A 13,987-nucleotide genomic window follows, 5' to 3' on the forward strand; every position below is an offset into this window, starting at 1 on the left:
AAAATCCTTTAGGATTAATCTAGAGGGGTATCTAGAGATTTGTAATTTTGTAAGGACTCCATGTACCACCCAATGTTAAAAAATCCCTCATATACACATAGGGCTTTGAACCCTTCCCCAACTGAGTGCCCAGTAGCCAACTGCACCCCTTGCCAATATAGAAGTTACGCCTTTGGACAAATCATTCAACTCTCTCACCTAACTTTTTCCTGGTTATGTTCCCTAGAGATGGCAAAAGCAATCTCACAATGCAAATGATGTTTTTAGATGTCTTATGCCTATTTATTTGCTATACCCCCTGTGTGTATCAGAGAGTGCATAGTGTTGCTTGTCAACATGACAGGTCTGCAACGTTCCTGCTTCTGATGATAGGAGCTAGATGGACCAGGAATATTTTTAATAAATGCTGGCCAATTGCAGGCCTGTGCCTTCTATTATGTCCACATGCAAAAATTATATATTCATATTGCAAGATGTCATATATAATTGAGGTTCAAAAGATGAAGAAGGCCTTAGAGCCTTTATTCTCCTGAATAAAGACTAATGACCTTTACATTTCTTGAAAGGTCATGTAAATCAGGTATAGTCTTACACTTTTAATGGGAGATACCTTTGCACCATCTTGGTAATAATAATAAGGGGAGGTTCATTTTTAGGTCTAAAAATACCAGCGTAATAAAAATTACAATGTACAAATGTGACACATAAATAAAGATATTTAGGTACCCTTATTCTCATGACTTGAAAAAGACACAAAATGTGGTTTGATTGAGCGGCATTTTAGGATAAAAAGGAAAGTTCTAATGGGAATGGTCAAAAACTGAGAGTAGGCAGGTCTCTGAAGTGATGTTTTAACTTTTGCAACACGCACTGTTAGATCAGTTGTATGAAGATGCTTCCCAAAAGCAGAAAGCGGGTGTACACCAATATATAAATACACTGCGCCTCCATGTGCTTTATAGTTAATACATGACCCTGCTTTAAAAGTTATGACGCAGGTTGTCCACAAATGATTGTCCAGTTACTGTGTCAATTTAAAGGAGCTTACAGAAAATGTCATAAGAGGAAAACATTGGGCTAACAAGCTCACTGGAAAACTCTAATGTGCTCAATTTTTCATTAATGCTTTTATTTCTGGCTATGTGATAGAGGGAGTCCATAGAGTACTTTGACATTTTATTTTGGTTATATATGTAGTGTATGCTATCGACTGAAAGGGGTATATTTACTAAACTGCGGGTTTGAAAAAGTGTCGATGTTGCTTTTTTTGTTAACTATGGTTACCTGCAAGGAAATACATGTAGTCATCATTGCTTTGCACAAAAAGGGCTTCATAGGCAAATATATTGCTGTTAGTAAGATTGCACCTAAATAAACCATATATCAGCTCATCAAGAACTACAAGGAGAGAAGTTCAATACTTGTGAAGAAGGATTCAGGGCGCCTAAGAACATCCAGCAAGCGCCAGGACTGTCTCCTAAAATTGATTCAGAAGACAATGATAGCCACAAATTCTTTTGGACATTGCAGGGACTATTGGAATTACAAATTGTTTTGGAACATGGTTTACAAGCATTTCTGAATAAAAAGCTGCTGACAAAAAAAGAAGAAATCTAATTGGGGTTTTCTTATTTTTAATAAATATATGTGGTATGAATGAGGGTGTTTAGTGTTTTTATTGGGGTTTTATTATTTTTATTAAAATGTTGTGGTTTCAAACAGGGAGTTGTGGCTTATTTAACATTTTGTTTTGTGGTACTACAGGTCTTAGTCAGCCATGGGTGTCAGTGAATGTTGGCACTTGTGGTTCTCCAAGTGCCAGCATGACCTGGCTGTAATGGGTATGCTGATGCTTGTAGTTATACAAGCATCAGCATGCCCAGACTGTTTAGGGCACCCTGGCATGGTTGGGACTTGTAGTCCTTCAAAACAAAATGGCACCTGTTTGTTTTTTTTACATTATTTTTGCTGCTATTACCCTACTACCCACAGACCACGGGGGTAGGAAGAGCCCTAGGGCTTTCAGCACTGGGCTGGTTATTCCTAGAGAGGGGGCCCGCTCGCTTTTGTCGACGGACCCCACTCCCTAGGGAATCCAGTCCAGTACTGAACAGCATAGGGTTGGTTGTCATTATGGCAGGGGGACCCCTGCCATGTGTTCCCCTGCTATAGTGCCACCACCCCGGCTGGTTTGCCTAGTGCGATTGAGTGAAAATCGGGGGGACCCCATGCAATTTTTCCCCTATTTTTACGCAACCAGCAGTAGGCTGGCAGCACTGGAGCTGATAAGGTTAATAGTGGGCAGATGGCGGGACCCCAAGATTTTTTTTTTTTTTTGAACATTTATCTGTTTTTAAACTTTTGATAACCGCAGGGACCTGCGGCTGCATAGACAGGACAGTGTAACAGTGATGTGTTTATTAATCTCGCAGCTAGAAAGCAGCGTGTTGTATTTAGCGATTTATAAAGCAAACCCAGGAGAGTTTGCTTAATCTCAACTCCATACATTTGAGACTTGTATAGCTGGAGTGGCAAACAGTTGGAAGTTTGATCTCTATCGATTTCATAAATACCGATTTTGACAGAAACACATCTCTGGCAATTTTACATGAAATCTCAGGTTCATACATCAGCGAGTTTTAACTCTCCCTAGAAAATCGCTGGATTTTCAAAATCGGAGCTTGATACATTACCCCCAGGTATTTAATTATTGTACCAGTTGTGGTTTTTAATCCTCACCTTGGTAATTAGTATTGGGCTTAGTTATGTGCCTTTTTAACCAATGTTGACGCAATCTTCTAATAACTGCAGTCATTTATAGAAGCCCTTTTCGCTTGCTTTGTTATACCTTGATAAAAGAACACTAATTTTTCCAAAATATTTACTTAAACATTGAACTTGCTGAACTGATGATGGCGTCCTGAGCCTTAACTATAATCCTCCCCCAATTAATGCCCTGGAAAAGAAAGAATTTGCTTCCTGTGTTTCAGTTTTAAGTAACAAATGTAACAGTCCATGAACTTTATTTGAGAAGCACACTTGACGAGCAAAATATCTTTGTTGTGCACTGGTACGCCCATTGCGTATCAAGGGAAATGCCTATACTCAGTGGTTGAGTTCATTATACCAATGCTTGGAATACTGACACCAGGTATAACGACCAAATAATTCCGATTACAGTATTTCCAATATATAAAAAATGCCTACTTACTAAAATGAAGACACAGCACATCACCGATAACACTTTTGCACGGCTGCTATACATTTCAATAGCGTTTCAAATTGACGTCACTTCTAATGTAGACAGTGTTTTGTTTTGTTTTTGTTTTTAAAGCGACAATGGCATGACCCTAATCCTAACCCCTGGATAATTTTCTGGAGGCAGCGAGTCCTGGCTTTACCGCTTTAAAAATGAAAGTATCAGTGTCTGCATTAGAAGTGACGTCAGTTTGAAGCACTGGCAGTTTCTACTACCGGAACGTATACCAGCCGTGAAAAAGTGTTAATGGTCATCTGCTGTGTCTTCATTATAGGAAGTAGAAATTTTCTATATAAATCAGAAATACTGCAATCGTAATTATTTGGTTGTTATACCTGGTGTCGGTATTACAAGCACCGGTAAAATGACTACTGTTGCCACTCAGAGATGGCTTCACAAACCAGAAATGAGCCTATCACTTCAGAACTACCCTTTCATTAAATTAAACATTTATGATATTTTTTCTAACATTTAGCTTAATTTATTATCATATACAATTTTTCTGTATGTGAATCTTTATTGTACATTTAGAGATGTCCTTCTCTACTGAAGTGTAACTAGAGGGCACAAACTGTGTCCCATTAAAAAGTGTAGAATGAATCCGATCATCACCATTTCGGAGCTTGTGCAAAAATCACATCTTGTAAATTGCATTGCTCCCAATGTTTAGAATCATGAACTCAGGACAAAATAAAGCCCTTCCCCATTCTGACCCAACCCTGCCTACAACTGCACAAATTTGGATAAAGTCCACCCACTTTTGGTTAAGTCCCGTCACTACCCTTGCCCACGTATTGGAATGTTCTGCCAAAACCGGCACTGTTGGGAGGTTTTCTATGTGCTCCTATGCACAGCAAGGAAGACCCCTACATATGTGCTCTGCACCCATTTCTCTCCTTTCAATAATCTTACTCTGTATAATGAAATCTCGCTTTTGTTCTGCTCTGCAAAACTAGGCTCATTAGTGCACCTACTCTGCACATTGCAGGGATTCCCTCTTCTCCAACCAAATCCCATCATGCTGTGCAAATTGCTGCTTCTCCGTAAATGCTATTATCTTGCTCCATAATTCTGTGTGCTTCAGAAGAAATCTAGGTGCATCTGTGCAAACATAAACACAGTGCAAAGAGTATTTTGTAAATGAGTTCCCATATGTACAATCTGTGGAAGTAAAGAAGTCTGCTTTACTAATGACCAGATTATGTATTATATTCCACCATTAAACAGAGTGATCCCATCACGTGTTCTGTTTCTAACAAAAGTATTTTGTGGTATAATTAATATACATAATAAATTACTGTATAACCATTAAAATTGATTAACACGATTGTAAAAATAGATGTCCCAGTTCTGTAATAATTGTTCTAGAATACTGAGAGCTTCAGAATTTGCTACTGCAAATTAAAAATATATAAATAAATAGGGCTATTTATTATAGTGGCTTTCAGAACACTCACTGTGCATATCACTAGACTGTAAGCTATGACAGGCAGGATCTTTTCTACCTTTTGTATCAAGTCTGCAGCTCCTTCATCAACCTCGCATGTACTTGTTCTGTTTTTATGTGCAATTGCTTTGTGTATGATTTTTAACCCTTTCCTGTGCTGCACAGTTTTGTGGTGCCTTGTAAATAAACGATAATGTTGATACTAATATGATAAACATCATGCAATAACTTGTCTGCTTGGCATCATAAGGACATTGCTAATTTGTTCTTGCTACATATTCACTGCTTACTGCAGTTGCTTTCTCCACTTCCACAAGCCTGGGGTAAAGGTTAGCTCCTTTAGAACATACTTGCCAACTCTCCTGGAATTTCCAGGAGACTCCAAAATTCTGGGTAGGTCTCCAGGACTCCTAGGAAAGCAGACATTTCTCCTGCATCCTGCCCACTTCCTAGTGAAGTATGAGCCTCAATGATGCGGTTTGCAGGGAATTGCATTATTTTGACCCCGCCCCAACAACAAGATGATGACTATCATGGGGAGGACAAACTGACGTGATTGCCCGTGACCTGTCCCCTTTAGCCCTCCAGCCATGTCGCCTTCCACATCTCCCAAAGTTAAAAAAAAGAAAAGTGGGCAAGTATGGTTTAGAACAAGGTGGTTTACTATCTACTTCGTTTGAATTGAGCTTAAGGACTTTATATTCTGCACTAATTTAATGGTGAACAATCTACAATATTCACACAGAATACACAGAAAATAAAATGTTTCAAAAGTATCTACAAATAAGAAATAAGTCTAAATGGCATTACACCTGCCACTCAGATAGTTTCATGGTTAATATGGGTATATCAAATAGGATTTCTTAAAGGCTAATTCTACCCAAAACATAACAAAATTGTTTAGGGTGGAATAATGTAACCCAAAACAAAATACAAATTTTATTTTTCAGCTGTCAGTGACTTGACTGGTCACTGAACAGCCCAAGGAGATCTCCAGCCCCATTAAATTGGCAAAAGCTACTCCCACGTTAAATTTCTCATTATCATATAAGTAAAATTCACAGGGGAGGGACTTTCACAACCTGAGCAAGGCTCATCTGACTGCAAGACACAACAGGGGACTGCCGAGTCACCAACTTCTTGACCTAGCTTACTTATAAAGACTAAACTATGTTAAGTGAGATCCGCTAAACACTCAAGTCACTATAGTAGGCAAACACAGCACTCTTGCCAGAGGAGAATATGGTGGCTTGGACATCTTTTTCAGAAAACTTTTGTTTTCCTTGATTTCATCAATTTTCACTTTTAGTGAGTCATGCCAATTTCAAAAAATAGCAACAATAAAATACATAATGTTCCATGAATGTTCTGTGATGAATTTCAAGTTAGAAGCAAATAAATTGTTATGCTTGAAATGGAAAATTGATTTATCATTTTACAATTATTGCAATAAACTGCAATACACATTGTATAGCCTTACACTCTTCTCTGCTCCTCTAATCACTCATTTTGTGTATCCCTATGTTGGGATGTAAAACAAAACCTAAAGCTCAAAGAAACTAAAAAAAGTATAGTTTATTACACATTTAGGGGATCATTTAGAGTTGGACATAGGTCTGTTTTTTGTGCAAGATAAGCATTATCTAGCCACTTCTGACTGGCTGATTGAGGATTGACCTCTCCAGTTGATAGTACTTATTAGCAACTATAATATATGAAGTAACGGTCATCTATTTACATTACTTAACTGATATTTCCAATTGGACTATTGCAGGGAAAATTCCCATTGAATAATGGGTAAACAACAAATGTATGTATTTCATTTATTTTGTATTTTCAATTTGCATTTAATTTCATTTTTACATTTATTAATAGCACTGTCAATAAACTGTTCTCTCTTGTTTAATTGCAATTATTTATATTATTATATTGTCTACAAATAGGGTAAGGTAACTTTAGTATTTACTACGAACACTGTCAAGCCATATCTCTGTGCTATCTCTACACTATTGTGGGATGTAAGTTTAGACGAGGTAGTAATACTTCCAGCTAGAATAATGGCAACAATACTTACACCAACGTAAAAATTGCGATTAATATAAGGGTGACAAGGATTAACCACACGCTTCATTCCCAGCAGATGTAAATTGCAACTGTATAAAATGTCTCCAGTGCAAATGAGTTCACTTACAATGGCCAGAGTGAGAGTACCGGTTTAAAGGTGGTAATGGGCGGACCCACTGCCTGTATACTATAATCCAGGCGGCAGATCCGCCCATTGCCACCTTAAAACCGGCACTCTCACTCTGCCCATTGCAAGTGACGTAATTCGCAATTTGCCGGGAATGAAGCGTGTGGGGAATGTTCTCTGTCTGTTATATGGTAAGTCTATATTTTCTTCTTGTCGTCCTTATACTAATCGGTTTTACGTCAGTGCATGTATCATCACCATTATTCTAAAAGGAAAAATGTACCCCACCCAGTTTAGATATTTGTACACATGAAGCAAATGGTACTATTTTGAAGCTTGACATATCTTGAGCGGTGTCTGACCCTAATATATATATAAATATATATATATATATATATATATATATATATATATATATATATATATATATATATATATGTCAAAATATGCCTTTTAACCTCTTTCCCCTACATATGTTCTGAGCACATATGTCATATGTACCCACATCTAAATAATCCCCTTAGCGTACTTTATATGGTAGACTTTTTTTCTCTGTGGGGTGATCTTCATCCACCAGGACATATCTCTTATGTTCTGCAGATTCTGCTGGTTGCATATTTCTCTTATCAGCTATTAAATTATCTTGTCCCAGTGAAATGGTTAGGAAACATATATAAGTTTGATGTACAATAGTATTCTCTACAGAATGCTGTGCTTATTCCTTTGGTGTCAGCCTTCAATATCAGAACAAAGCCCTGTGACATCATCATAGGCTCCTTACATAATCAACCGTGCCTTACGGTTAGAGCAATTATGGTGCTGTAACATGTGTGTTACTGTCACTAGATAAAAAAAAAGTGATTATTTTATCTGGAAACTCATTATCCAAAAAGATCTGAAAAACAGAAAGAAGTGAAAAGGAAATAATTGCTGGTGTTCTGTAATGTTGTCTTACACACAGACAAGAGTCCCAAGCTTTGCTTCCTGTAATCACTATTAATAAGAATGGTTATGTCAAGAGCAATTTGTGTAAAGAAAAGAGTTATTTATATCATTTAGTATATTTTATGAATGTTGTTCAAATCTACAGAATATTTTTTTCCAGAAAAGTCTCAAGTATTATAGGTAATGGAAATCAAAATAGAAAGAACAACCTGTCCTAAAACAATGCAATAATTACTTAGATGTGCAAAGTAGTTAAGCATTATCATCATTTAAGCAACACACTGCAAAATTGTGAAATATGCTATTTCCCAGTAATGTAATAAATTAAGAACCTTACCTTTTCTATGTGTTATTGGCTGTACCACACCTAAAATGAATATACAAGAACATTAATTACAAAAATAGCAAAGTTTAAAATATCCATGCTTCACTCATTATTTTATTCAGAGGTAGAACACTACATGGCCGTGCCCCATAGCAAAATTTGGAGGAAGGCCTGACAATGCAGCCCCCCTTCCACAGCACCCCACTCTGCTGTTCTGAGTATACAGGGGGGTCTGGGCACAGGCAGTGAAGCCTTCTTTTGGTTTCACTTTGCTTGGTCTGCTATGATACAGGGTGCAGGCAGTGACAGAAGTACCACCAATGTAAAGAGTGCCGTGGCTAAAGGACCACCTCATTTCCAGGCCTTGTAACCACTGCACCCCATGCAATGGACAATCCAGATGTATTTCATTCATTTTGGGTGATCAGTGGAGAACTACACAAATAGCAAATTGTAGAAAATCTTCGCACTATTGGACTTCAATGACTTCAATTACTGGTATATAACAAGAAAAAATACATGTTGGGTTTTATAATTTGGATCCTGAAGTAACCTGGATATATGTAGCAGTTAATACTGCTGTCTATCATTCTGAAAGCCTCAATGTAACAGGTCACAGCATCCATAACTCTCAGTATGTCAGAATACTAGGCACGAATATAAAATGTCACATCTTCAGGAGCCGTCACCGACTTGGAAACTCATGGGTAGAGTTGAGGGAAGTTGCAGCAAGATTTTGTGCCAAGCAAATTTTGTTGTGTTTCCAGCAAATGGACTTTCCACGCTGTATTTGCAAATATGGATTGAGGACAAAAAACATAGTCTATAAATACAGCTGGAAAAAGTATGATGAATTCATTTTGCTCTGTGGAAAGGTTTCCAGTATGGATAGAAAAAAAGTTATAGGAGAAATTCTGCATGGGACAATTAATGACAAATCCCACTGGAGAAACAAACAAAATTTTCCAGCTATTTCAGGAATGAAGCAAATATTCCATGAAACAGTTTTGAATATTTCACTCATCTCTACTCATGAGCCTAGAAAGTATAACTGGAAATCTCTCGCTTGGAGTAATTGTCATCTCTGTATCACTGAGGTGAAAAATAGAATATCACAACAGCCAATCTGCCCTGGAATTAATGAACGTAATTGATTATAATACTCAGAAGGTGACACCGTCTATTTATCTTATGTTCCTTAATATAAATGGAGATGGTGGCATTTTCCAGTGCAACGGGGCAATTACTCTTGCATTATATTAAGTACAGTCCTCTGTTAAGGATCTGAGTAACTGAAACTGGCAGACATGAGGTTTGATGGGAGCTCACAGCCCAGAAATTTAATTTAGAAGCCTCTTCTATCTAGACATGCTCTACACCATTACTATGATTATTATTATTATCGTAGATTTATAAGGCACCACAGTGCTCCACAGCGCTGTACAGTAGGGAAGACAAGGACATACATAAAACAGTACATACGTAAAAAAATAGACAAGGCAGACAAAATGAATGGAGACATGAAAAAATAGGCTATGAAGGACACTGTTTATTAGAGAGCTTACATTCTTAGGGGATTAGGGCACAGCTGAAACAAGAGGAGCAAGTGTGGCTCAGAGTGGAGATTGGCATATATGTGAGGGTGCATTAGTGTGAATAATGTTATCGAGGATAAGGTCAACTCTAAAAAGAGATGGGTTTTCAAAGAGCATCTAAAGATTTGAAGTCTGTGGGCAAGTCTAATTGAGCGTGGTTGGGAATTCCATAAGTGGGGAGCAGGACAGGAGAAGTCTTGTAGCTGGGAGTAAGAGGTGGTTATCAGAAACGAGACAAGGCGCAAGTCAGAGGTAGATCTAAGTGTGCGGGAGGGAGAGTATTTTGATATGAGATTTGAGATGTATGCAGGGGTGTTGTTGTTGAGGGGTTTTTAGGTAAGGGTGAGTAATTTGAATTTGCTTCTGGAAGACATAGGGAGACAGTGCAGAGATTTGCAAAGTTGTGCAGCAGATGTGGAGTGGTGAGAGAGGAAGATCAGTCTTTCAGCATCATTTAGGATGGATTGAAGTCTGGCTTTATGGTTGTCAGGAATGCCAGATAGCAAGAGGTTGCAATAGTTAAGACGGGAGATGATGAGAATGGATAAGAGTTTTGGTAGCATGTTGAATAAGAAAAGTGCGTATTCTAGCAATGTTTTTAAGGTGGAGTCGACAGTACTGGGAGAGAGTCTGGGTGTGAGGAATAAAGCAGAGGGTGGAGTCAAGTGTGATACCAAGGCAGTGGGCTTGGGAGATTGAGGAAATTGTGGTGTTATTGACAGTGAGGGCAGGTGGTGACTCTGGCAGAAGGGAAGATAATAAGTTCTGTTTTGGACATGTTGAGCTTTAGGTAGTTTTGGGACATCCATGTGGAGATAGCAGAAAGACAGTTGGTTACACAATATAGTATAGAAGGAGAGAGATCAGAGGAAGAGATATAGATTTGGGTGTCATCAGCATAGAAGTGGTATTGAAGGCCGAATGATCGAATTAGTGCCCCAAGAGAAAAGGTGTACAATGAAAAAATAAAGGGACAAGAACAGAGCCTTGTGGGACCCCAACAGATAGTGGGAGTGGAGGGAAGGATGTGCCAGAGGTAGAAACACTAAAGGAGCAGTTTGATAGATAGGAATTGAACCAGGAAAGGATTGCATCAGGAAGGCCAATAGAGTGACCGGTGTATAGGACATGAGGGTGATCAACAGTATCAAAAGTATCAATGAGTATGGAAAAATTACCATTAGATTTTGCAGTAAGTAAATCATTGGTCACTTTTGTGAGAGCAGTTTCAGTGGAATGTTGAGGGCGGAAGCCTGAATGCAGAGAGTCGAGAATGGAATGAGAGGAGAGAAAGTGAGACTGGCGTTTGTACACTAATTGCTCAAGTAGTTTGGAGGCAAAGGGGAGGAGAGAAATAGGGCAGTAGTTGGAAAGAGAGGCTGGATCAAGAGATGGTTTCTTTAGAATAGGTGAGATGAGCGCATGTTTAAAGGAGGATGGTTATGTGCCAGTGGAGAGAGACAGGTTGAAGAGGAAAGTTAGAGGTAGGCATGCAATGGAGGAGAGGAAGCTGAGTTGTTGGGAGCAAATTGGTTTGAGTGGACAGGTTGTAGGGTGAGATGATAAGATTAGTGCAGAGACTTCGTCTTCAGTTACTGGAGAGAATTAATTAAAGGTGGATTGGAGAGTGTATGTAAAGGTGGGTAGAATGGAGTGGAGTGAGTGAAATTTGGCATGAGGAAATGACTATTATTGGAGAACAGGATAATATTCTTTCTTCACAGAACAGGTCATTTCACTTTAAGAAGAATCTTAAGTCCACTCCCCTAAACACTGTGTAAAGGCATAAAGCATTGTCTCCAGTGACATGTTTTTCTAGATAGTCAATGCCACAATGATTGTCATTTCTCATTTCACACAACTAATCTCCTCTCCTACCATATCTTTTTGTAGAGTTTGTCAAAGTAGTATATTCACACTTAAGGGCAATACTACAGATTACAACCCTGAGCAAAGCCTAGGCTTGGTAACTTTAAGATGTACACCTCTTCACCTAATTATTAGTGGATATTAATGTAGCTAGGAGGACACATGTGGGGTCAGCTGCTTGCTAATCAATGAAGTAAAGAAGGACGCCTTATTATTTGTTAAGGACTAAGCTAGGAAGGGCAGGGCTTTTATACGTTCAGTCACTCTTACCAGTGTTCCACTCTTGTGGATCCTATCTATTATGACCCAGATCCCAACTTAGCTCACAGTTATTTACTTTGTATTAATCTGCCCTTTCTTCTGAATGCCCAGATATTAACTCTCTCAAAGCTAAGTGAAAAGTTCTTTAACCCCCTCCTAATCCTCTGCCACTTGCCTGTGGGAATTCTGTGTGCGGTGTGGCTGATCATTAAACATATAGGTAATACTGTGCACTTTGACTTTAGGATCATGGGTGAACTCTGTTCTTATAGTCTTTAGCATTAATTGTTTAGAACAGCATGGCTATTTTCCTGGGAACTGATCAAAGAAATGAAGGCACAAGAATCAACACCCTTTGTCAATTGTGCATAATCATGCTTATTTCTGATTGGGCAGAAAGAAAAGGCAGGGCTTACATAGAAGACATCTTGCTCCACCCAAAGGCTTGGGCTTCAACTTAAGGTGACTTCCCTATTTTCCATTCAATATTTAAATAGGTTGACTTTTAGAATATCTCTCATTGATAAAATACACGGTTAATGGTTACAGTTAGTGGCAGACACCATTTTACTTGATGCAATTCACCTAAAAGTTAAAAGGGTATTTCTAGCACTGAAAGTGCATTTAAATATGTTATATACTGCGCTACAATTAGCATGCCTATATCTCTATATACACTTCAGAAAAGGATTCTAGTTAGATCCATGCATGTTAGCAAACTTTGTGTTGTGACAAAATATACAAAAACATTAAAAAAAATTATATGTGGGTTGTATGCAGTGCCAAATATATATATAACCATTTAAACGCATTGATGCTTCTTCCTTTTGTCTTTGATTCATTACTTCTGTGTTACCCGATGATTGAAATCATTCATTAGTGTATTGTCAGCATCTTTCATGCTTAAGATATAATCTTTATTAGCCATCATTTATCACTCAGCTGCTATCCTTTGTAATCTCTTCTAAGTAAAAAATAACATTCATTCTTGATAAGAGATCATTTGGCAAGTGCCATTACTGATATTAATTGTATGAGTAGATGTATGATGAAACATGAATATAATTGAAAGCCCCAGCATTCAGTCAGTGTTCCATTACCATGTTTAAAATTAATTTGTGCATGCTTTCTTAGTTAGATCTGCTGATTTTACTATATTTGAACTAGACAGATGTAGTCAAATTGTGTTAAATGAGTGGGATTTTGCAAAATATTTATTATTTAAATTATTCTCGTTCAATATTCGTAAAGGAAATATGCATGAATTTAGTTTGGTTTGTAAATTTTCAAAATGTTATGCAGTATTATCGGGGTCCCAACAACAAAGAGTAGTGTTGTGAGATTCCTGTAAAACAAATTCAGGAAACTTGTACTGTCTATATGTAACAAATTAAAATTTTCCCATGTATTGGATATATTGCAGTGCCATATATGTTGATTTGTTTTATTTTGGGAAAGCAAGACATGAGAGCTCAATATACTTAGTGCTCATTACGTCACTAGCTTATGACAACTTTATGGACTTTTCCAAATATTGGTAGGGTGCATTTTTAAAGTTTGTATAACTAACCTTGAACATGTCAAAGTAACGATAAAAACATTGAATTAAAAAAATAACCAACCTATCTTTTTCACTGGAGGCTCTGCATGTCCTAAATCAGAATAGAAGAAGGCTAAGTAAGACACAATTTTGGACATTGCTACATTTGGGATCTAAACATTATGGATGTATATTTTTAACAGAGAATATGTTGCACATAATTCCCACAGGTATTTACAATTGCTTATTATGTAAAGTGTTAAGCTTTGCATGCATTGCACAACGCACTGTTAATAAAAAACATTCTGTATTTGAGAACACTAAATCATATCAGTTAGCTCACAAAACTGGTAAACAATGGTACCTGCTACATATGGCCATGCTCATGAGCACTGCAGCATACAACATGTAATTTCACATCTGCACATGGCTCATAGCGTTCATTCACACAAATGCATTACATGTTGCCCTATGTAGTCGCAATCAGTAGGAAGAAAATTTATAACAAAAAAAAAGTATGTGATTTTTTTTAGTCTTAGTTCAAATGAAATGTAT

The 13,987-nt window shown here is 37.7% G+C and overlaps 1 protein-coding gene across 1 annotated transcript in view; it reads right to left on the reverse strand.

Moving 5' to 3' along the window:
* TRDN (triadin) overlaps positions 1 to 13,987 on the reverse strand; it is a 535,205-nt gene that overhangs the window by 459,808 nt on the left and 61,410 nt on the right. The window contains exons 5-6 of the mRNA XM_075200931.1: positions 13,515 to 13,544; positions 8,180 to 8,209 (exon numbers count right to left, since the gene is read on the reverse strand). Coding sequence (XP_075057032.1) covers positions 8,180 to 8,209; positions 13,515 to 13,544 — 60 coding nt within the window. The remainder of the gene's footprint in view (positions 1 to 8,179; positions 8,210 to 13,514; positions 13,545 to 13,987) is intronic.

Source organism: Mixophyes fleayi, chromosome 3, assembly GCF_038048845.1.
Source record: "Mixophyes fleayi isolate aMixFle1 chromosome 3, aMixFle1.hap1, whole genome shotgun sequence".
Lineage (NCBI taxonomy): Eukaryota > Metazoa > Chordata > Amphibia > Anura > Limnodynastidae > Mixophyes > Mixophyes fleayi.